The sequence below is a fragment of the Mytilus edulis genome, chromosome 5 (assembly GCF_963676685.1).
Source record: "Mytilus edulis chromosome 5, xbMytEdul2.2, whole genome shotgun sequence".
Classification (NCBI taxonomy): Eukaryota; Metazoa; Mollusca; class Bivalvia; order Mytilida; family Mytilidae; genus Mytilus; species Mytilus edulis.
Genome location: NC_092348.1, coordinates 6,823,183 through 6,844,994, shown reverse-complemented (window position 1 = coordinate 6,844,994; position 21,812 = coordinate 6,823,183). Strand labels below are relative to the sequence as shown.

At 30.9% G+C, this 21,812-nt stretch overlaps 1 protein-coding gene across 4 annotated transcripts in view; it reads left to right on the top strand.

Moving 5' to 3' along the window:
* Nucleotides 1–18,446, top strand: part of LOC139525370 (hypoxia up-regulated protein 1-like) — a 28,768-nt gene extending 10,322 nt beyond the window's left edge. Inside the window, exons 12-26 of one of the 4 annotated variants that reach the window (XM_071320635.1) lie at nucleotides 386–520; nucleotides 3,193–3,275; nucleotides 4,233–4,365; nucleotides 7,403–7,590; nucleotides 8,036–8,177; nucleotides 8,433–8,484; nucleotides 8,910–8,995; nucleotides 9,782–9,910; nucleotides 12,812–12,997; nucleotides 13,521–13,627; nucleotides 13,931–14,141; nucleotides 14,490–14,714; nucleotides 15,217–15,568; nucleotides 15,985–16,017; nucleotides 17,656–18,170. In XM_071320635.1, the coding sequence (XP_071176736.1) occupies nucleotides 386–520; nucleotides 3,193–3,275; nucleotides 4,233–4,365; nucleotides 7,403–7,590; nucleotides 8,036–8,177; nucleotides 8,433–8,484; nucleotides 8,910–8,995; nucleotides 9,782–9,910; nucleotides 12,812–12,997; nucleotides 13,521–13,627; nucleotides 13,931–14,141; nucleotides 14,490–14,714; nucleotides 15,217–15,568; nucleotides 15,985–16,017; nucleotides 17,656–17,696 (2,103 nt within the window). In that variant the 3' untranslated portion in view covers nucleotides 17,697–18,170. Of the gene's footprint in view, nucleotides 1–385; nucleotides 521–3,192; nucleotides 3,276–4,232; nucleotides 4,366–7,402; nucleotides 7,591–8,035; nucleotides 8,178–8,432; nucleotides 8,485–8,909; nucleotides 8,996–9,781; nucleotides 9,911–12,811; nucleotides 12,998–13,520; nucleotides 13,628–13,930; nucleotides 14,142–14,489; nucleotides 14,715–15,216; nucleotides 15,569–15,984; nucleotides 16,018–16,564; nucleotides 16,633–17,655 lie in introns of those variants that run through there. The other 3 variants (XM_071320634.1, XM_071320637.1, XM_071320636.1) reach the window with 3 other exon arrangements.
* Nucleotides 18,447–21,812: the final 3,366 nt, after the last annotated feature.

The following is a 21,812-nucleotide window of genomic DNA, read 5'->3' as shown; positions in this document are numbered from 1 at the left end:
TTATCTTAAGACACATGTGTTTCCATGTGATAATGATAATTGTACCGGTAAGTTTTCCTGAAAACTTATCAGTTATCTTTGTTACTAGAAGAGATGGGGAAATAATGATATAACATATAACAATAATGGACTAATTTATAAATATTGTTGTATATTTGAAAACTCTCTGTTTTTGAGGACACCGGGACTGTGTGATGTTATTTATGAAAGATGAGAGTCTAATTTCTGTTCTATCGTAGGGTTAATATGAGCAATATTTAGGCAATGTTTTTGAATTTGTAAACAAACATTTTATATAACAGCTACTTTACGAAGGTGTTTAGTTGATCCTTAAATAAGAAAGTATTCATTTTATTGTTTCAAAGAAATATACTTTGCTTTATAGGTTGAAGGCTTACTGGAAGAAATAGACTTCAAAACAAAAGTGACCAGAGATGAACTAGAAGAATTGTCCAAAGATTTATTTGAGAAAGTGACAAAACCAATTGAAGAAGCTCTTAAAGTTTCACAAATAACCCTGGTAAGTTTACACCATGTATGAAAAATAGACAGGTTGTAATGGGTAACAATTCTATCTCTTGTTTTGAATTTGGCTTTCTAAATGTTAACATACTTGCATTGGCGGATCCATGGGGAGTGGGGGTTCCGGGGATTAGAACCCCCCTTTTTTTTGTTTTCTGGGAAAAGACTATACAAGTTTGATTAACTTGTGTCCCATCCCTTTTGCACATTTACGCAAATAAAATGTTTAAACTAAACCCTTTTTTTGGACGATCAATGCATTAGAATGGGGACATATTGTTGGAACCCCCCTTTTTAAAATGGCTGGACCAGCTCCTGACTTGCGTACAAAAAGTAGTTTATGAAAGATAAAATTTTATAAAAAATCAATAAATTAAGTTTTAATGCTGGAACATTTTCTCTTTATTATTATGAATAATCATGAGAAAAGATATTATATATTTTAATTATCCAGAAGTTGAGTTCGATGATAGTATCTACCATTGCTACATTGTAATTTTATTCTGGAACAGTAATTCAGAAGTGCTTCAAGTGTCATGAATTTAAAATAAAATTCCTGATCATTGCACATCCTGGTACACTTAAGAAGATAAGATAAGTAAAATTTGGAAAACAAATATATAGTAATGGTCAGAAGTTCTGTATAAAAAGTATAGGATTATACAAATATACAAAATCAAATTCAAATTCAAAATTTATAGACCCTTCTTTAGTAAAATAAGGATGATAACTTCTATAAATTTCATTGCAAAGTTTACATTGAATGTTTTTGAAGTAATTTCAGGGCAATACAAGTAGTGAAATAACAGGATTAAATTCTCATGTAAATATCAATGTTTATTTTATTGGCAAATCATGATTTTTCATTGCTTCAATTGTGATAATTACAAAATATTCCATGTAGCTATTTGATATTAACTTATATGTGTTAAGAGTCCTGTTTATGTCTCGAAATTTGTCAAAATTGATTGAAATTGACATTCTGTGTTTTAAGAAACTGTTAAAGAAGTGGTTTACATATAAAGGGAAAGACTGGATACATGCTATTTTGTAACACTTACTCCTTGATGTAAAAAAAAATATATGAACTATCAAACTGAAGTGATGTCAAGAATGTTAATGTCATTATCCAGAAGTTGAGTTCGATGATAGTATCTACCATTGCTACATTGTAATTTTATTCTGGAACAATAATTCAGAAGTGCTTCAAGTGTCAAGAATTTAAAATAAAAATTCCTGATCATTGCACATCTTGGTACACTAAATGATATACATGATATATGTAACGAAAATTGCGAAAACAAAATTATAGTTAGAAGTACTGGTTAAAGTGTAAGGATATACCAAAATTAAAGTAAAGAACAAAATTGATCACAGAAATTCAATGAAGAATATATGGATCCCTGTCCCATCAAAAGTCAGATTGTTACGCCAATAAAGAAGTAAAGCCCTGAAAAGTTGTACATGTTTTAAATCCAGTTGTGAAAATATAATAAAAATAGTTGTATAGCAGCTTCATATTTATATATAAATTTGTAAGGAATATTTCAGCAAAAAGGTTTAAGGTAGAGAGCTGCAAATTTCAGATTTTAAGGGCTAAAATGATTGAGTTGATGAACTAAGTCCTTTCATTGAAAAGTTTAGATTAATTATTTTGAAGTAATATAAGCAGAGCTGACCTACAACTTTAACTAACACCAACTCCTTGCTGTAAACACAATTATACTATCAAACATTAATTAATATCAAGAATATTTATATAATTATCCAGAAGTTGAGTACGGTGTTAGTATCTACCATTGCTACATTGTAATTTTATTCTGGAACAACAATTCAGAAGTGCTTTTTGTGTCATGAATTTAACATTAATTCCTGATCATTGCACATCCTGGTACACCAAAAAAGATATCATATTAAAGAATTTGTTAAGCAAAATTGAATTAAAAGATAAAAAGGTAGCACTGACTGTACATACCAAAATAAAAATTAGAAGGATGGAACCTTCTGATATTAACATATTTTCACGACAAAACATTGTGCCCTTCTTGACCTTAAACTTATGGAATTCATCCTTCATTTAAAACTAAGAAGTGGTTTACACCAAAAAAGGAAAAGATTATCAACTAGATTAGATATACATGTATGGTGTTTTTTATACACTTGCTCCTTGCTGTTATGAGCTATCAAACATTATTATAAGTAATGTCAAGAATATGATTTGAATTATCCAGAGGGGACGTCTGTGGCAGAGTGGTGTATATTGTTCCCTTACTGTATAACGACTAAAGTAGCCTGTCAAAACTGAGGTTCTAAATTCTAATGCATGGGAAACACTCACAATCAATCCATCACTTATCCAGAAGTTGAGTTCGATGATAGTATTTTCAATTACTACATTGTAATTTTATTCTGGAACAGTAATTCAGAAGTGCTTTTAGTGTCAAGAATTTAACATTAATTCCTGATCATTGCACATCTTGATACACAAATGCAAATAAAATAAAAAAACAATTCTAATTCTCTGTACGAAAGAAAAATTATGAAGTTTTAAGTTTAGTAGTTTTGTTGTAATATTCCATTGATAACCAGTTAAAACTGGTTCATTTATGAGTAGATCATTTGTTTAATGTGTAGATAACTCCTTGTAAAAGTTCATTGTTTTTATTTTAGGGAGAGATCAAAGATGTAATATTAATGGGAGGTGGAACCAGAATTCCTAAAGTACAAGAAATACTCAAAAAATATCTTGGAAGGTGAGTACAAATGTACTTATATTGATATCATTACTATCAGATTATCTTAATTAGACATCAGTACAATGGAACTGTCCTTTATTGTACCCAAACTTCATCCATGCACACACCAATCCCAATTTTTATGCCCCACCTACGATAGTAGAGGGGCATTATGTTTTCTGGTTTCTATTTGCGTTCATGCGTCCGTTGGTCCCGCTTCAGGTTAAAATTTTTGGTCAAGGTAGTTTTTGATGAAGTTGAGGTCCAATTAACTTGAATCTCAATGCACATGTACCCTATGATATGATTGTCTTTTATGCTACAACTACGATAGTAGAAGGGCATTATGTTTTCTGGTCTGTGGCTCCCTTTCGTTCGTTCGTCCGTCCATCCGTTCGTTCATTCGTCCGCAAGTTAAAGTTTTTGGTCAAGGTAGTTTTTGATGAAGCTGAAGTCCAATCAACTAGAAACTTAGTACACTTTGTGCTTATGATATGATCTTTCTAATTTTAAAGCCAAATTAGACTTTTGACCCCAATTTCAAGGTCAACTGAACATAGAAAATGAAAATGGGAGTTTCAGGTTCAAGTTTTTGGTCAAGGTAGTTTTTGATGAAGCTGAAGTCCAATCAACTTGAAACTTAGTACACTTGCTGCTTATGATATGATCTTTCTAATTTTAAAGCCAAATTAGACTTTTGACCCAATTTCACGGTCCATGGAACATGGAAAATGATAGTGCCAGTGGGGCATCCGTGTACTTTGGACACATTCTTGTTCTAATTAGAGTTTGTACCAAAATTTTACGCTCCACTGAACATAGAAAAAGATAGTGCGAGTGGCGCATCCATGTTCTATGGACACAAATTCTTGTTAAAATCTTTTATGATTTCCTTGAAGACGATTTGCACTGAGAAACTTGAGACAGCCTAAGAAACATAGTTTTAGTAACAAAAGACATATTTTGTGTTTACAGAACAGAACTTGGAAAGAGTATTAACACAGATGAAGCTGCTGCAATGGGAGCAGTTTACCAAGCTGCCTATCTGGGAAAAGGATTCAAAGTTAAAACATTTGGTGTTAAGGAAGCTAGTATTTACCCTATAACTGTAAGTTTTTAAAATTTTTAAATTTATATCTCAGCCACTGTTCAATGTTAATTTTATTTGAATTATACCTGATAGACTAGATTGTATTATTTCTTTCAAGGAATTATCTGTAAAATTAAATTTCATCAGCAATCAGTATTTAGTATTTGCAGGGTTTCCCCTGGGTCAATTATTTTTTTCGCCACCTCTTTCGCCAAAACAATATATTTTTCGCCACTTTATTATTTTTTTCGCCAAATAACATAAATATATTTTTCGTTTAAAATTTATCTTTTTTTTCTACCCACCCCCACTTAATGAGGGTGCCACTATACTTTTTATAATAAAGAAGATATAAGTCCTGGAATAAAACAAAATTAATGGACATGTTTTTGATCATAAAATACCAGTATAGTTCGTAGGGAAAGTTTCTTTAAAAGGAAAATACTGATGTGCCCTTTTGTACTAAGAAACTAAGAAGTGGTTTTTACAACAAAAAAAAAAGCTTTCATCACATGAAATTGATCCCTCATTTCATGTGTAGTCATTATATTGAAGGGTTACTCTCCTTCGAGGCGTTGTTCCCAACCTTTTGGATATATTTCTTCATAACGAAAGTTTTCTTTTCTTGATGATCGTAAATGAATAAGTTGAGACGTACAACTATGCTTGAAACACGTGTGTCACTCAAACGACTTTAAAGTAGTCTCCCTAATCAATAACCTATATTTTAGTCAAAGGATAATTAAAGTTTTAAATCGGAGATTTTTCTTGCTTTTGAACATTTTTCGTCACAACATCTTTCTTTTCTAAATTATCTTTAAAAGGAGAGGAGACGTCAAAAGTTTGCTTCAAACACGTGCGTCGCAAAATGGTAAATAAATTCTGTATGTGACATTTAGCGGAAGCCATTTAACAATATCATTTTGTCAAACAATTCAATCAACACCTTTATTAATTAGTCCTTTGTTGTCGATAGTTATAAAATGCAATCAGCTGATTATTGATTTTCTGTCCAAATCTTAATGAGGTCAAGGTGAATTCCGAGTATTGTCTGATCTGGTAAAGTCCGAGAAACTTGAAAAAAGTGAATAAACAAGATGGAGGAAAATAAATCGTTATATATATTTCTTTCGCCAAATTCTTTCGCAAATGACGAATTTTTATCGCCACAATTATTATTTTTTCGCAAATTGCGAAAATGGCGACCGCCAGCGGAAACCCTGAGTATTTGCTCTTTCAGATTTTGGTTATACCGAAAATAAAAAAATATGTTACAGATGTATTGTCATTTAAAGTAACATTTTAAATTGATCAGAACACTGATAACTATATTTTTAGTGTTAATTCATGACGGTTTGACCAACAATGGTTTCAACAGACTGATTTCTTTATTTTTGATGCCCCTGCCACTATGTGACCAGGAATAGCATTGGCTGTCAAATTGTCATATTTGATTTATAACTTACTAAAATGTTTATCTAAATTACAACATAGAGTGGAGTATATAATATATATCCGCATTTCGTGTGTATTTTTGTCATAGACATCATCTAACTAACCATAGAAGGCCTCCAGAGTTTACCTACAGTCACATAACCTGATATTATCATAAATATAGATATAAATTTATAGAAGTTGCAACCATGTGCAATTGGATTTTCTTTTAGGACTGATTGATTTCATACTGTAGGTTAAAAAATAGGGTAAAAATTCTTTTAACGTTTTAAGATTGTTTTTTTTTGTAGATTGAATCAGTCAACCAAATAGTTTGCCCTTGTTTCACTACCAATGTTGACATTCTCTTCCTTTTAATAGCTGAACATGCAGAATACAATTTCTAGCTAATGGGTTAAATTGAGGGTCACTTGAATAAGAATTCAAAGATGTCTAATTATTCACTTGCAAGTTAATCATTATTTCATCAGCTATGTTTCTTGACTTATTTTGCAAAATTGAACTAAACTGGCTGCTGAAAGGATATTATTATTTCATTGTTTCACTTTCATTAATGATTAAATAAAACAAAAATTGTATTATCGAGACTGATTTGTTTGTATTGTCCCAAGTTATGCAGCTGGGCTTTGGTACAGTAATGTTTGATTATAACTTACAGATGGAGTTTGGGTTTAAAAACTTTTGATGGAATTATGGTTTTGAACTTACATTATTTAATTAGTTCTTGTCCTGTTTAATTTTTGTAAAATCTGCGCAGCTGGTGCTGGTTTATGTCAGGGTATTTTGGTATTTAAAATGACTTGAAATCAACATTTAAATATGATGCAATTGTTTGCGTGATAGGCTGACGCTAATGCGATAAAACTGGCAATAAATGAAAAGGCTAAATGCACATGTTTTAATACTAGCAATTGAGTTGTCAAAGCAAGCCAATTTATTATCAAATGATTGCAAACTAAACGATGCCCAAAAAATGGTAGGTCAATAAGGGAATTATGTTCAATCTGATATTGATTGGACCAGCTTTTTTCATCATTTGGCATCTGTCTTAATCATCTGCAATTCAAGGACAGCGCTGGGCTGCGCTTATGTTGCAATTTGCGATTATTTCCTCTGGTGACAAAATAGAGCTTCTGGAGATATTTTTGCAACCATAATTTTCTTTTCTTTTCTTTAATGGTAATTTACATCAAGACATTTACAGGTAACAGGTAAATTTGTTGTTTGCAAGCACATGCTAAAAATCATGTGAAAGTGTGAAATTGTAATTACTTTATTTTCTCTTATATCAGACAAATAGTAATGTGATGTCCTAACTTTTCATGTGATATATAAAAAAGTGTATATGTTTAAGAATAATGCTAAAAGTATTTATGTTATAATGTCGCATCTAGTTCTTACTTGTTTGTAGATGAATTTGCTTGATTATGTATTTATGGCGGTTGAAAATTGAATGCAACTTCTAACAATTAAATTTGTAAAAAAAAATTAAATGATACCTTTTCCATGTACAACAGAAATTAAGGTATCTATATATTACATTTTTCTCTATCATTATGAAATGTAAAAAATTAATATGAATGTTAAATGTTATTCATAGGTTGAGTTTGAGAAGCACAGGCTTGCAGAAGATGGCAGTGATAGTAAAAGGGTAGTTAAGAGGACATTGTTTAATAGAATGAACCCTTATCCACAGAAAAAGGTCATGACCTTCAGCAAACATTTGAAAGACTTTGATTTCAATGTCAGTTATGGTGATCTTGATTTTCTATCAGACTTTGACAAAAGGTAAGTTACGTTTTATCAAACTTGACTTTTGCATTTCATTTTTGAGTTGATGGCATTGTTGATGGAGACATTCACCACAAAGAACCAAACAAACCCCTTTGATATATCTGATATTGAGCAAGAATTTGAAGTTTTAGATTGCATAATGAATTTTATTCTAATTTAATGTCTGTTTGACATATCATAAAAGTATTGTTCTTTCGTATAAATGAACAAAATGAAAATTAACTAAAATCTATAAAATGAAAGTAAGCAATTTCTTATAAATTTATTGTAGCATAAGTATGTTTTGTATTTCCCTACTACAGGAATTCTTGAAACCAACAAATGACTAGTTGAATATTGGATATTATTGAATAATGTTACATTGCCATGACATTCTTTTCCAGTTCGATCCAAGATCTGTCCCTAGCTAAGTTTACATTGCCATGACATTCTTTTCCAGTTCGTTCCAAGATCTGTCCCTAGCTAAGTTTAAGCTATCAGGAGTAGAAGATGCCTTCACTAAACACAAGGAAGCTGGTGATAGTAAAGGAGTCAAAGCACACTTCAGACTGGACGAAAGTGGAATACTTCACTTAGATCAGGTAGAATAAGATATTGTAAACAAAACTCATTTATTATTGAGATAGTCTTTATTCTATGGGTTTAGAGTCAGGGTTAATTTATTTTTCAAACTGTCAAATTCATGCCAGAAGTTGGGACATATAATTGGTTCAAATACGTGAAATTACTTCCTGAATTAAATGAGATAAGTGTTTGCCCATGAATTACTTTAATTTTAATTTATTTGTATGTTCAACGATGTACCTAATCAAATAATCAAAAACAATGCTTTGTAGGTAGAAGTTGTGTTTGAAAAGGAAGAAGCAAAAGAAGAATCCACCTGGTCAAGTAAGTTTTATAATCTATCTTCACACATCAGAGTTGTGTAGTAACTTTATCAACAGTTATTGAACAATGCTATATATTACTATTTAAGCAGATTTAGCTGCTAGTTCTCTAAAAATCTTCTTTTTTTTCCTGTCTTACATTAGTTTATGGATTATGTAGAAATAGGTATTAAACCTTAGCTTTATACAAGTTGAATGCTGAAATAAGACCGATTGTGCCTAGGAATCAAACGTGATGTCCCAGTTATTGTAAAAATTTGATTTATTTTAAAGCTAGTTTAAAAGTTACCATATTTCATTATGATGCATTAGTAATTTTATTTTTCTAGAGGAAACTAAATAGAATTGTAATAACATTCCTGAAAACATAGAAGTAGGAGGCTTTTTGTAGTTGCATATCCAAATATGTCATTGATCTATTTTTAGAATTAGGAAATACTCTGGGCGGACTTTTTGGTGGTAAAAAAGAGGAAGGAGAGACAATAGAAGATGCAGGAGAAAAACCAGTTGAGGTAATACTGACTGTGGATTTGTTTTCTTTGCTTTTTTATCTCATGAGCTTGTTGACAATTGGCATCCGTTCTTTTAAAATCTTCTTGAAATCAATGATATCTATTATAAAGTGTTTGTTTTTGTTTCAACCAACAGGGCATCTTTTGCTGAAAATAGAACAAATGCATGATATAAACTACATTTTGACAATATACTAAAATATTCCATCATTCTCTTGATTTATATCTATAAATCATGTTTTTTGCCCATTTTAGTATATTGTCATGTGAGGGATTCAGACTCTAAGGAGCCTCTTGTTCTGTTTTCTTTTGTGTACTTGTTATTTTCTTATCTTTTCCAATTTTATTGCAAGCATTCCAGAGAAAAAAAATTGTTTCCTTATTCTATCAATAAAATAAATTGAGTTAAAGAACCAGTGTGTTGTCTCTAGTGGTAGTTATGGTAAATACAGAAATTATTGCGATGTTTTTATTATTGCAAAAATTACAACAAGGTTATAATCGCAAAAATTTAAACTCGGATTTTGAATTCTTTTTGTATGAAACAAACAGGATTTTCTCAATATTGCAAAACTTAAAATCGCAGAAATAAATGCACGCAATAATTTCTGAATTTACAGTATATTGTTTGATGTTTTCAAAATCTGTTCTTTATTTTTTATTATTTACTCGTTGGCATGATTTAGTATTCAAAGCTTCCTGATTTATTTTATATTTATTATTTACTACTGACACATTTTGGGTGATTTGGATTAACACTTATTGCATGTTCACTTTCACATGAAGGGTGAAAATTCTGAGAAAGAGGCTGAAAGTGAGGAAGCAAAACCAGATCAAACTGCATCCAACCAGGAAAAACAGGAAGAGAAAAAACAAACAGAAAATGGAGATAAAGACAAAAAAGAGAAACCTGAGGTTCTCAATCATAAGGCATTATTTAAATCAATAGTTAGAATTTAAGTTTGTTGCATTAACTTTTTAATTATATTTGATCAAATAATGTAACCTAAAAAGGATGAACATTTTATCTGAATTGCCAGATATTGAAAATAAGTGATCGTTATCAGTATTTATGTTTCAAAAGATGTTTTATTTCCCTCATATTTTCTGAATTAATGTTAACTCTTCTCACTTGAAATGCTTTATATTTAATATGCTAACCCAGAATGCAACAATCTTTAAATGTGGGTGGAAGTTGAAGGTGATAAGTTTGTTCTGTTTGTGTTCCCATTCTCTTATCCTCAAAGATGATAATACATTTTAGAACCTCAGTTTTTGTAGAGCTGTGAATTCAATTATTGTAATGCAGTGTTCCAGCTAGGATTTGAAAATAGAGGGGCGCGTTTTTAAAAAGGGCACTTTAGCGCGTTCTCACTGAAAAAAATCAAATACTTAATATTACCACATAAAGACATATTTCTTGATGCATGGTGGGTCTAAGATGAATTTGCAACGCGATGCGCTGCGTTGTTTTGTAGAATTATTTTTATTACACTTGTGAAATGAATTGTGCATGTCAGTTTAAAAACTTCACATAAATCTGCAATACAGTCAGGAACAATACTTAACATTTTCTCTGAAGGCCAGCCTGGATCCAAAAGTTTTTTCAAGGGCCCTGTAGAATTTTTTTAGGCCTTACCAGGTTTGTTTTTACTGCAGGCACATACATACTAATAGTCTTGAATGTTCTTATATAAAAGCCAAAAATATATGTTTGAAATACCTTATACATGTAGCTTGTTTCTTATTATGATGGAAATAATAAAGGAATTAAATAAACATGAGTTTTTCAGAATTAAAATCCATTTAACCATGACTGGTAAACTTTATATATATTTGTAATATTATTGAAAAAAAACAAAAAAAACAGCCCCCCTTTCCATACCCCTAGATGTAAATTATTTTAATAAAAAAAGTATTATCAGTTTCACCCCAAGAAATTATTATAATTTTTCATGAATGAATCTTAGCAGTTGTAATCAAAATGATTTCCAAAATGAAATTCCTACTGTCTATAAATAACAATGAAATGTAACTGTTTCCTGTTAATAAGGGGTTTCCCGAATTTTCCCGCCAAAAAGCACATGGCTTTCAACAATTGTAAACAAAGCATTCAATTTGTGATCATGGATTACAGTTTTAATTAATTTAATTTGGATATAGATATTCAACTTAAGGTACAATCAAGCAATGTTTTTACTTTCTTCTGGATTAAAACTAGTTTGAAAGAACAGTTTAAAAAATAAAAACATCAAAACAAAAACGATCTGAATTGTGAATATTCAGTGACCCATAAATTTTTTGAACTCTGCTACGGAGGTCAAAGTTACATCATGTTTCATGCATTTTGTGTGTTGACCTATTGGAATGATTCTTTTTAAATGACATAATAAATAACAAATACAATAGAAATGAACATCGTTCACATTTACTTTATAAATTATATTTTGCATCGTCAGGTGTTAAAATAATCAATTCATTTAACTTCGATGTTTGGTGCTTCAGGGTAAAGGGATTAGACAGGGTCGTAAATTTCACCTGATTAAGTAATTGACTCTAATCAAAAAGGTGATTATAATCAGGTAACAAGTGTCAACAATTTTAATCTGTTGTCTTAATGAAGTGTGTGTATAAAGAACTCAACAAAATGGCGACGATATGAGGAAAAAATATTGTTTTTTAAACTTTTTTTCAAAAGGGCACAGAGGGGCGCAGGGGCACTTAAAAAAGGCAGTGGGGCGCAAAATTTCGGGGGCGGGGCGCGGCGCCCCTCCATTTCATGCTAGCTGGAACACTGTAATGTTATGTTTCTGTTGTTTCTGTTTTAATGTGTTATTAGCATGCACCACTATGTTAGAATTTGTTTTCAACATTTCTTGTTCATGAAAGGAAAAGTTAAGTAAAACTAATGATTAAGTGTTCAAAAACTGTGTTATAAATAGACTCACTGACTAGGACATTCATATATTATTGAATCAATGAAGTGCAGTACAGAGTTGAAGATTTTGATTTCAAATATCTATTTATGGCAAAATTGCTGATAAATTTAAAAATTTAAGTGAAAACTGGTTTATAAAATAAGGACAAACAATGTTTTGTCAAAATGCTTTCCTCGAACACATTAAACAATTTATCCCATTGAATAGAATATGATTTGACTTTCATCCTAATGGAGTGTTCCTTTTCCCCAAAGTGTGAAAATATCTTTCATCTATTGGAAAATGAAAACCTGTAGTTCAGATATAGTGGGGCTCATTGGGGTCTAAGGGTGACGCGGGATTGCACATTTTTTGTAAGCGTGACATGTGAAAGTTAAATTATTGTGCAGTGAAAAAGGGAAATGAAGTCTAGCCGTACATGGGAAATTACAAAAACATGAGAATTGCTTACGTACATATTGTACAAGGGATATGTGAATCTGACAAAACAGTCAGCGGGATATGTGAATCTGACAAAACAGTCAGCGGGATCCGTGATCAGAACCCCCCAATAAGACCCCTGATATATATATAAAATCCACAAATTCTTTTAAACCAAACAAAAATTAAATCAAAAAGTTTTTAACTAAAAAATAAAGTGGTGAAAAGTAGCCGAGCCATGATTTCAATCTAAGATTGTAAGTAAAATTTTGTGAATAAACAACCCACAAATTTTCAGTTGTGCATGTTTGGTTTAAATAATGGTAAATAATGGATCAGATGTCTTTACTTTTTTTATTTTAGAACTTTATTTTTATACATGTATTTTAAAAAATATCTTATTTTAGTGGTATGTTTTTTAAAACTTTATTTTGATATATGTCTTTGGTTATTGTAGGTACCAGCAGATGAGGAAGACAAAAGTAATAAAAAATCAGACAAGACAGAAGAGAAAACAGACGAAACAAAGAAAGAAAAGACAGAGAAAGGGAAGGAAGAAGAAAAAAGTGAAAACAAGACTGATGATGCCACTAATAAACTTAATGGAACTGATTCTCTCAATAAAACTGAAGCTGATTTAAAGGTGAGAAATGATTGAGATAAAAGCAAAACCAGGTTAGCTTAAGAAAGGGAGAGGCACCAACTTGCACTTTCTATAAAAAAAACCATGAAATAAAATTTCATAAACTTCATGCATTCACAGTTCTTTTCTGGATTTACCTCCATTTGAAATGCTAAATGCCGATTCTTGAAAGCTTATGATGTCTAAGATCCAAAACAGTTGGTGATCAATCAACAATCAAAAAGATCATTAAAAATAGCCAAACACGTCTAAGTCAACTTTACCTGATGCATAACTTATTTATATTAACTGACACTCTAGGGTTAAAGATTGCTTAATACACCCATAAAAACTGGCCACCAATGAATAAATGTTAAAAATGGCATTAGACAAACAAAAAATAATCAATCAATATAAGGTTGCTGTTTGACATTCATCACTTTCTTTCAGACGAGCCTTTTATAAAAAAAGACAACTAAAATTTTGTATTACTTCCAAATGTGGAATGAACTATTAATCTTAATTTTCTTTTGCATATTTATAGGATAAAAAGCCCAATATAACAGTTGTCAGGGAGAAAATAGACACACAGACAGAATCTTTTGATATCCCAGAAGTCAACAAAGACTCATTGAAAGTCATGAGGAAAAAGTAAGTAAAGATGGATCAAAGAGATTGTTAAGTTGTCATACGTTCTTGGTTATCTTGGGTTTTAGAATCATCAGTAATGTGGATAAAAACAAATTAATTTAAAAACTTGTCAAATGCTTGAAAGCATTAAAAAAAAAATTGAAAAATTATTGAAGATATAGATCATTGGAGAGCACAGAGGGACTTGATATGAGCAGCCCAAACCTTTATGGTTGTAAAAGTATAGTTAACTTTTTTATTGCAATGTTTTTTCATTTTTTATCTGGATACATGAACTGAGTAAAATATCAAATATTTATACAGATTAGCAGAATTAACTGATAAAGACAAAGCAAAGAAACTTTTAGAGAAGTCAAAGAATGATTTGGAGGCATTTATATTTGATATGAACGACAAGTTAACACAAGAAATGTATGAAAAATGTTCAACAGAAGCTGAGAGAGAAAAGCTTACTAAACTTCTGTCTGAGGCATCAGACTGGATGTACGATCAGGAGGAAGATGCTAAGGCTGAGGTAAAAATTGATTTATGGTCAACTTTGACTTAAAACTTTGTAAGCAATGAATACATGAATATGAAAATGAGTAAGATTGTTGGTGATGCATACTACTTTAATTTGTAATGAGTTGAACTCTGATTGATTTTACAAAGTCTTACAGGAGATATTCAAGTCTTATATATAAAAGTCTATGTCAAGAAAGATGTAATTGATTTAATGTATGTCAGAAATATTGGTTTTGATACCTGACACATCAAGATTAGTTTTTTGTCATTTAGATCTTTAAGGGGTCAAAAGTAGTTTCTTATTTCTTTTTTTTTTAAATACTCTTTGATATATGAAATTTCTGATATATTTTTCCAGGTTTACCAAGACAAGTTGAAATCCTTAAAAAAAGAAATAAAGGATTTGAAGGCTCGTGTGTATGAATTTGAAGAAAGACCAAAGGCTCTCAAGGCTTTGAAAGATATGTTGAATCATACAAAATATTTCCTGAAGTCAGTTAAAAACTTTACTGTTGTTGAAGAAGATAGAATATTTACTGAAGTAGAAATTACAACTTTAGAAAAACTGATAACAGATACAAAGGTAATTAGACTCTTTCCAATTTTATCTTCTCAGGAATTTTTATCATATTTTATAACTTTTGATACTGTCTGTCCATCCACCCATTCCATGAAATTGTTTTACACACTTTCTTAGGAACTTATCATAGGGATTTCAGAAATTTTGGTTTCAGGCTTTATACAAGTCAGCTATAACGTGATACGTTTTCAGATTCATCACTCAACAACTTGCAGTTTACAGAACACCTGCATATTTTTACACTATTAAAATTGTTCATATTTGGGCAGGGGTATCAAATGTGAGCAGTAGCTCAAAGTTTCACTTGTTTTCTCTGAATAACTATAACATGCATTTTAATTTGGGACTTAGTTTAATAAGTGCTTAAAAAATCCTTTATAACTTATTTCTGCTTTGATTTGTTTGTAAAGTTGAGGGGATTATCTGAACAGAAATGATACCTCGGGTCTATGCTCAGGCATGTACAAATTGCAGTTGGATCGTAATCTTTTGTATTATTTTGTAGAAATGGAGAGATGATATGATTGAAGAACAGAAGAAAACACCTGATTCAGAAAAACCTAAATTATTAGTGGAAGATATAGCATTAAAATTACAGGCATTAGATAGAGAGGTCAAATATCTAATTAATAAAGCTAAAAATTTTAAACCCAAACCTAAACCAAAACCAAAATCAAATACAACAAAAACAGATGGAAATACAACAAAATCTGATACAAATAAAACGGATAAAGCAGAGAAGGAAAAAGAGACAAAAATAGAAGTAGAAGAACCTATAGATAAACCAACAGATACAAAAGAGGAAGAAACAAAAACAGATACAAAAGAGGAAGAAACAAAAACAGAATCTAAAGAAGGTTTGTATCCAACTCTGAGAAATAATATTTACTTGTTGTCATTCTAACTTTTAATATAATCTGCCTTTATGTTCACTCATTTTAGAAATTTAAATGCAGACTTAATTTGTCTTCTAAGTCTTATAATACATCTGATATTTCAAAAATTAATATGAGTAAAGCTATTGAAAAGCATGGTAAAATTATTGTGAGTGCTTGACTTTAAAAACTAGCTTTATTGCTTTGAAAAAAGTGTAAAAAATATTTATGGGAGATATTAGAATCCAAGGGATTCTAAATTATATTATTATATTATTTTTATCACAGCCTTGATTATATAAAATAAAATAATATTTATGAATAATCACAGAGAATATTCTTTTTTTAACATTTTGTGAGAAGCATTTGTGTGTAAATTATATTTTTTGTCTTTGCAGAAAATATAGAAAAATCAGAAAAAGATAAAGAAGGTAAATATAATCTCATAATCTTTAATTTTTGCTTTACTGTTTGTGTGTACTTTGTCTTCAATGTATCTAAGTTTCGGTGTCTGTTGATTAAATCTTGGTCTTCTGATCTTTTTGTCTTACAATCTTTCTTTATATTTTCCTACACAAAAATTCTACCAGGTAACAGTTTGTTTTTGGAATGACAAATCAAAATTCTTAATGGTAAAGGTGCAAGGGTTTGAAGGAGGAAGTGCATAGGTGGGCTTGGTTTGTAATTTGGCGTCATATACTTTGATAATATGGAATTATGGCCCTTCAACGGTCTTCAACTTCTACTTTATTCATATTTTTTAACTTTTTTGATTCGAGTGTCACTGATGAGTCTAGTAGAAGAAATTTACATCTACATACACATTTAAAGCCTGGTACCTATATAAGTTTATATGAATAGACAAGCATTGGGATGTATTTTGTATCTCTGGTCTTGAATGTGTGGCATTTTATAATAAATTTGATGTCTTTTGTGTAAGGCTAGAATCTTTTTTGAAGATTTCTGTTTCCTTTGTAGCTCCTTTTAAAAGAAAATCTATCATTTTAGAGACTTTAACAGGTAATTTGTAGTTCTAATCCAGTTATGCTAGAAGGGTCCATTGAATATTAACCCAAAAGGGGCATGCAGATACCTGACCCTAGTAATTTGTTTTTTTTAAACATTGCTTATAGTAGATGAAGGTGTTTTAATGTGTGAATTAGAAATGTCTGTCGCCATGTAGTTGTTTGGTGGAATGTAAAAACAGTTGCAAACCAATTTATATTTTATCTGCTTTTATACCTTGTTGGACAGTTTATATATATCTAGGTACGTTAAAGTGTAGTTTTGTCAGTCATTGTTATCTGGTCTGCCAGACTTTTTATGTTTCTAGTGCTCGTCAATATTAACTACTGGTTTGTTCTTTCAACTGTTTTTATTTGAAAGCCAATAATGAGTAATAGTCCTATGCTGAAAAAGTGCACATCTGGATTACTTTAATTTACCCCCTCTACAGTGTCTACACCCTAGTTTTTAAAATGGTTTCTTTATGAACCTTGATAGCCCAATTCCTAGATGGCTGAATGGGTATTGATGAAGTTTTACACAGCTGTAGAGCCTAACTTTAGATTGTAAAAAAATTAATATAATCCTGGTCCTTCATGTGAAAGGGAGATAATTCAACTAACCAACTTCATTATTGCTATATGTGAATAGTCTCTCGTAATCTTATCTCCTTGAGAATGGCTGCATGTATTTAACATGTCAATGCAAGGGATAATGGGGGAAATCCACTTGTGTTTCATGAAGGTTTTTTTCTCAGACCAAAAAGTTATGGGACTTGGGTTTTATAAACAAAAATGGCACCCAATAAGCCTACTCTGTCAAATATATATAGTTAGTAATTTCTTAATTTGTCAAGTAATTAATAGCGAAAAGTAAGATCATTAGCACCTTTTCTTGGTCTTTTACTTTGATTGTGAAAAAACTTATCACCATTTGATCTTATAAGACCACGCTTTCTGCACATCAATGTTGTTTTGTTAATGAGGAGGTCTTAATTAAATGTTTCATCCATTTGAATGCCATTTATTCACAACCATAGCTAAAGAATCATTTTATATTTGCAGAACCAACAGAAAAATCCAAACATGATCCTGGAGAATTATAACACAAGCTGAACCTAGGATATTTAATTGACATTTAATTTGGACCACTTGAGCCAGTTTTTCTGTGACCATAAATGTTCAATCAGACCAGCAGAAAATCATCAAAGTCTTTCAATACTGCTTCATGTAAACGTCCAAAACAGCCAATATTTTTACGCTTATTTTTTTTTAAATTTTCATTTATGTCATGTTATGAGTCGAGTTCTGATTGCTGTTCAGGCAAATAGCATATAGGTGAGGTTAAAGGAATTCAGATATATACAGTTTTCAATTACTTGATGATTGGTGTATATTAATGACCTGATATGAAGCAATCAATTGGTATACTTTCTCAGAGAGCTTTGAATTGATTCAGAATATATGTACTGCATTTAGTAAACATTCAGAAATCCAATGAGATGTATGTATACATAAGCATTATAAACATTTCAAGGTTATTGTATGGAATATGTTTCAGTTTATTAGTTTTAAAATTTGTTTGATTTTATACATTATTTGTAACTATTTCAGTTTCATTTATCCAGTAGAAGATGAATTATTTCGTCTATGAATGGATAAATGGAACATGAACATTAAATATGGTTCCATCTATAGGTTCTTTTTTTATTTTAACAATTCAGAGGTATTTATCAATTAGTCCGTTGTTTGTTCTCTCTAGTAGACTTCTATTTATTGTTTAAGAGTTTGAAAATCATGGTTTTAACAGTTTAATTGTTAGAAGCTACAATTTTCTTGGTTTAAAGTGCTTTTTTGTTAGTTGTGAATAACCATATATATATACTAATGTTATTTTAAGAGATTTATTATTGTAAAAATTTCAAAGAATTTAATATATACATCGTTAATGGTGCAAATGAATTTATGATTTTGACACTGTAGTCAATCAAGAAAATAACGCAAACTATGTGATATCCAGTGATATATGGTGATTGTATTTAGGTAAATTAATTTTTAACTTGAATGACAATTGGGAGGGCTCTGGGAAATAACATTTGTAATATTCATATTGAGGAAGAACAACTTGTATATTAATACAAGCACGTAGTTTTAAAATATCTTCTGGGAAAATCACTTTCAAGTTACAAAGTATGATTAATTTAGCCATAAGATTTAATTCAAAGGCACTTGTTTCTGTTAATGGGAAGGTTGACTAACATTTTATAATAGGCTCATGATATTGAACATTGATATAACAATATATACTAGGTCATGATTAAGGTTGACTAACAATGTATACTAGGCTCATATTATACATTGATAGTCAAATTCCCCATTGATAGAAACAACTAATTGTGATTGTATGTGAAAAAGCTCCAAAGTGTCAATGATTTTAATATATTGAATCTCTTATGAGTAATGAGTAAGAGATATGTCTTAGTATATCACTCACTGTATACATTTTCAGCAACTACTTATCATGATGAGTAAACAAATTTCATTGTATATACAGTTAGTTTATGAGATTTTAAGAGTGTAAGTCTTGTGTGTATGTAGTTTGAAAGAAACAGTCTATCATTCCAATATTATTGCAGTGTGGGTCATGTATGTTAACACATTTTTATACGACCGCAAATTTTGAAAAAATTTTCGTCGTATATTGCTATCACGTTGGCGTCGGCGTCGGCGTCGTCGTCGTCCGGCGTCCGAATACTTTTAGTTTTCGCACTCTAACTTTAGTAAAAGTGAATAGAAATCTATGAAATTTTAACACAAGGTTTATGACCATAAAAGGAAGGTTGGTATTGATTTTGGGAGTTTTGGTCCCAACATTTTAGGAATAAGGGGCCAAAAAGGGCCCAAATAAGCATTTTCTTGGTTTTCGCACCATAACTTTAGTTTAAGTTAATAGAAATCTATGAAATTTTGACACAAGGTTTATGACCACAAAAGAAAGATTGGGATTGATTTTGGGAGTTTTGGTTTCAATAGTTTAGGAATAAGGGGCCAATAAAGGGCCCAAATAAGCATTTTTCTTGGTTTTTGCACAATAACCTTAGGTTAAGTAAATAGAAATCTATGAAATTTAAACACAATGTTTATGACCACAAAAGGAAGGTTGGTAATGATTTTGGGAGTTAAGAACCCAACAGTTTAGGAATTAGGGGCCAAAAAGGGACCCAAATAAGCATTTTTCTTGGTTTTCACACTATAATGTTAGTATAAGTAAATACAAATCTATGAAATTTAAACACAAGGCTTATGACCATAAAAGGAAGGTTGGTATTGATTTTGGGAGTTTTGGTCCCAACAGTTTAGGAAAAAGGGGCCCAAAGGGTCCAAAATTAAACTTTGTTTGATTTCATCAAAATTGAATAATTGGGGTTCTTTGATATGCCGAATCTAACTGTATATGTAGATTCTCAACTTTTGGTCCCGTTTTCAAATTGGTCTACATTAAGGTCCAAAGGGTCCAAAATTAAACAGTTTGATTTTGACAAAAAATGAATCGGTTGGGTTCTTTGATATGTTGAATCTAAAAATGTACTTAGATTCTTGATTATTGAAGTTTTTTGGTCCAGTTTTCAAATTGGTCTACATTAAGGTCCAAAGGGTCCAAAATTAAACTTTGTTTGATTTCATCAAAAATTGAATCCTTGGGGTTCTTTGATATGCCAAATCTAACTGTGTATGTAGATTCTTCATTTTTATGCCCCACCTACGATAGTAGAGGGGCATTATGTTTTCTGGTCTGTGCGTCCGTTCGTCCGTCCGTTCGTTCGTCCGTCTGTCCCGCTTCAGGTTAAAGTTTTTGGTCGAGGTAGTTTTTGATGAAGTTGAAGTCCAATCGACTTCAAACTTGGTACACATGTTCCCTATGATATGATCTTTCTAATTTTAATGCCAAATTAGAGATTTTACCCCAATTTCACGGTCCACTGAACATAGAAAATGATAGTGCGAGTGGGGCATTCGTGTACTGAGGACACATTCTTGTTGGTCCTGTTTTCAAATTTCAAATTCTACATTAAAGTCCAAAGGGTCCAAAATTAAACTAAGTTTGATTTTAACAAAAATTGAATTCTTGGGCCTCTTTGATATGCTGAATCTAAACATGTACTTAGATTTTTGATTATGGGCCCAGTTTTCAAGTTGGTCCAAATCAGGATCTAAAATTATTATATTAAGTATTGTGCAATAGCAAGTCTTTTCAATTGCACAGTATTGTGCAATGGCAAAAAATATCTAATTGCACAATATTGTGAAATAGCAAATTTTTTTTTAATTAGAGTTATCTTTCTTTGTCCAGAATAGTAAGCAAGAAATATCCTATTGCACAATATTGTGCAATAGCAAGAATTTTTTTTAATTGGAGTTATCTTTCTTTGTCCAGAATCAACTTAAATCTTTGTTATATACAATATACAATGTATATACACTTTTTACTACCAACTGATAAATTTAAAGAATCTTTACCATTCAGTGATAACAAGCAGTTATTGTTGCAAACTCCATTAGAAATTTGAATTGATATCAGTTTTGAAAAAGGGAAACGGGGATGTGAAAAAAAATGGGAGGGGGGGGGGGTAAATTTTTCTCATTTCAGATTTCATAAATAAAAAGAAAATTTCTTCAAACATTTTTTTGAGAGGATTAATATTCAACAGCATAGTGATTTGCTCAAAGGCAAAAAAAACCTTTTAAGTTCATTAGACCACATTCATTCTGTGTCAGAAACCTATGCTGTGTCAACTATTTAATTTTAGATTTAAAAAGTTTGAAGAAGAAATCTTTAATTGATTTGTAAAATCTTGGCATTTGTTTTGTGTAAAAAAAACCCATGTAATGTCAAAAATTTGATCACAATCCAAATTCAGAGCTGTATCATGCTTGAATGTTTTGTCCATACTTGCCCCAACTGTTCAGGGTTCGACCTCTGCGGTCGTATAAAGCTGCGCCCTGCGGAGCACCTGGTTGAGGCTTGATTTTGAGAAATGAGAGAATGAATAAATATAATGATTTAAAATGAATGAAAATTCGTGGGAAATGTTCTGGCAACATATTTTAACAGAAATTTAGTTCTAGAAAAAAATTAAGTTTTGATTTAGGCTCCATTCAAATGTAAAATGGGATATTGTATCGTATTACTCTATTATTGTCCGTAGCCAGAGGGAGGATTG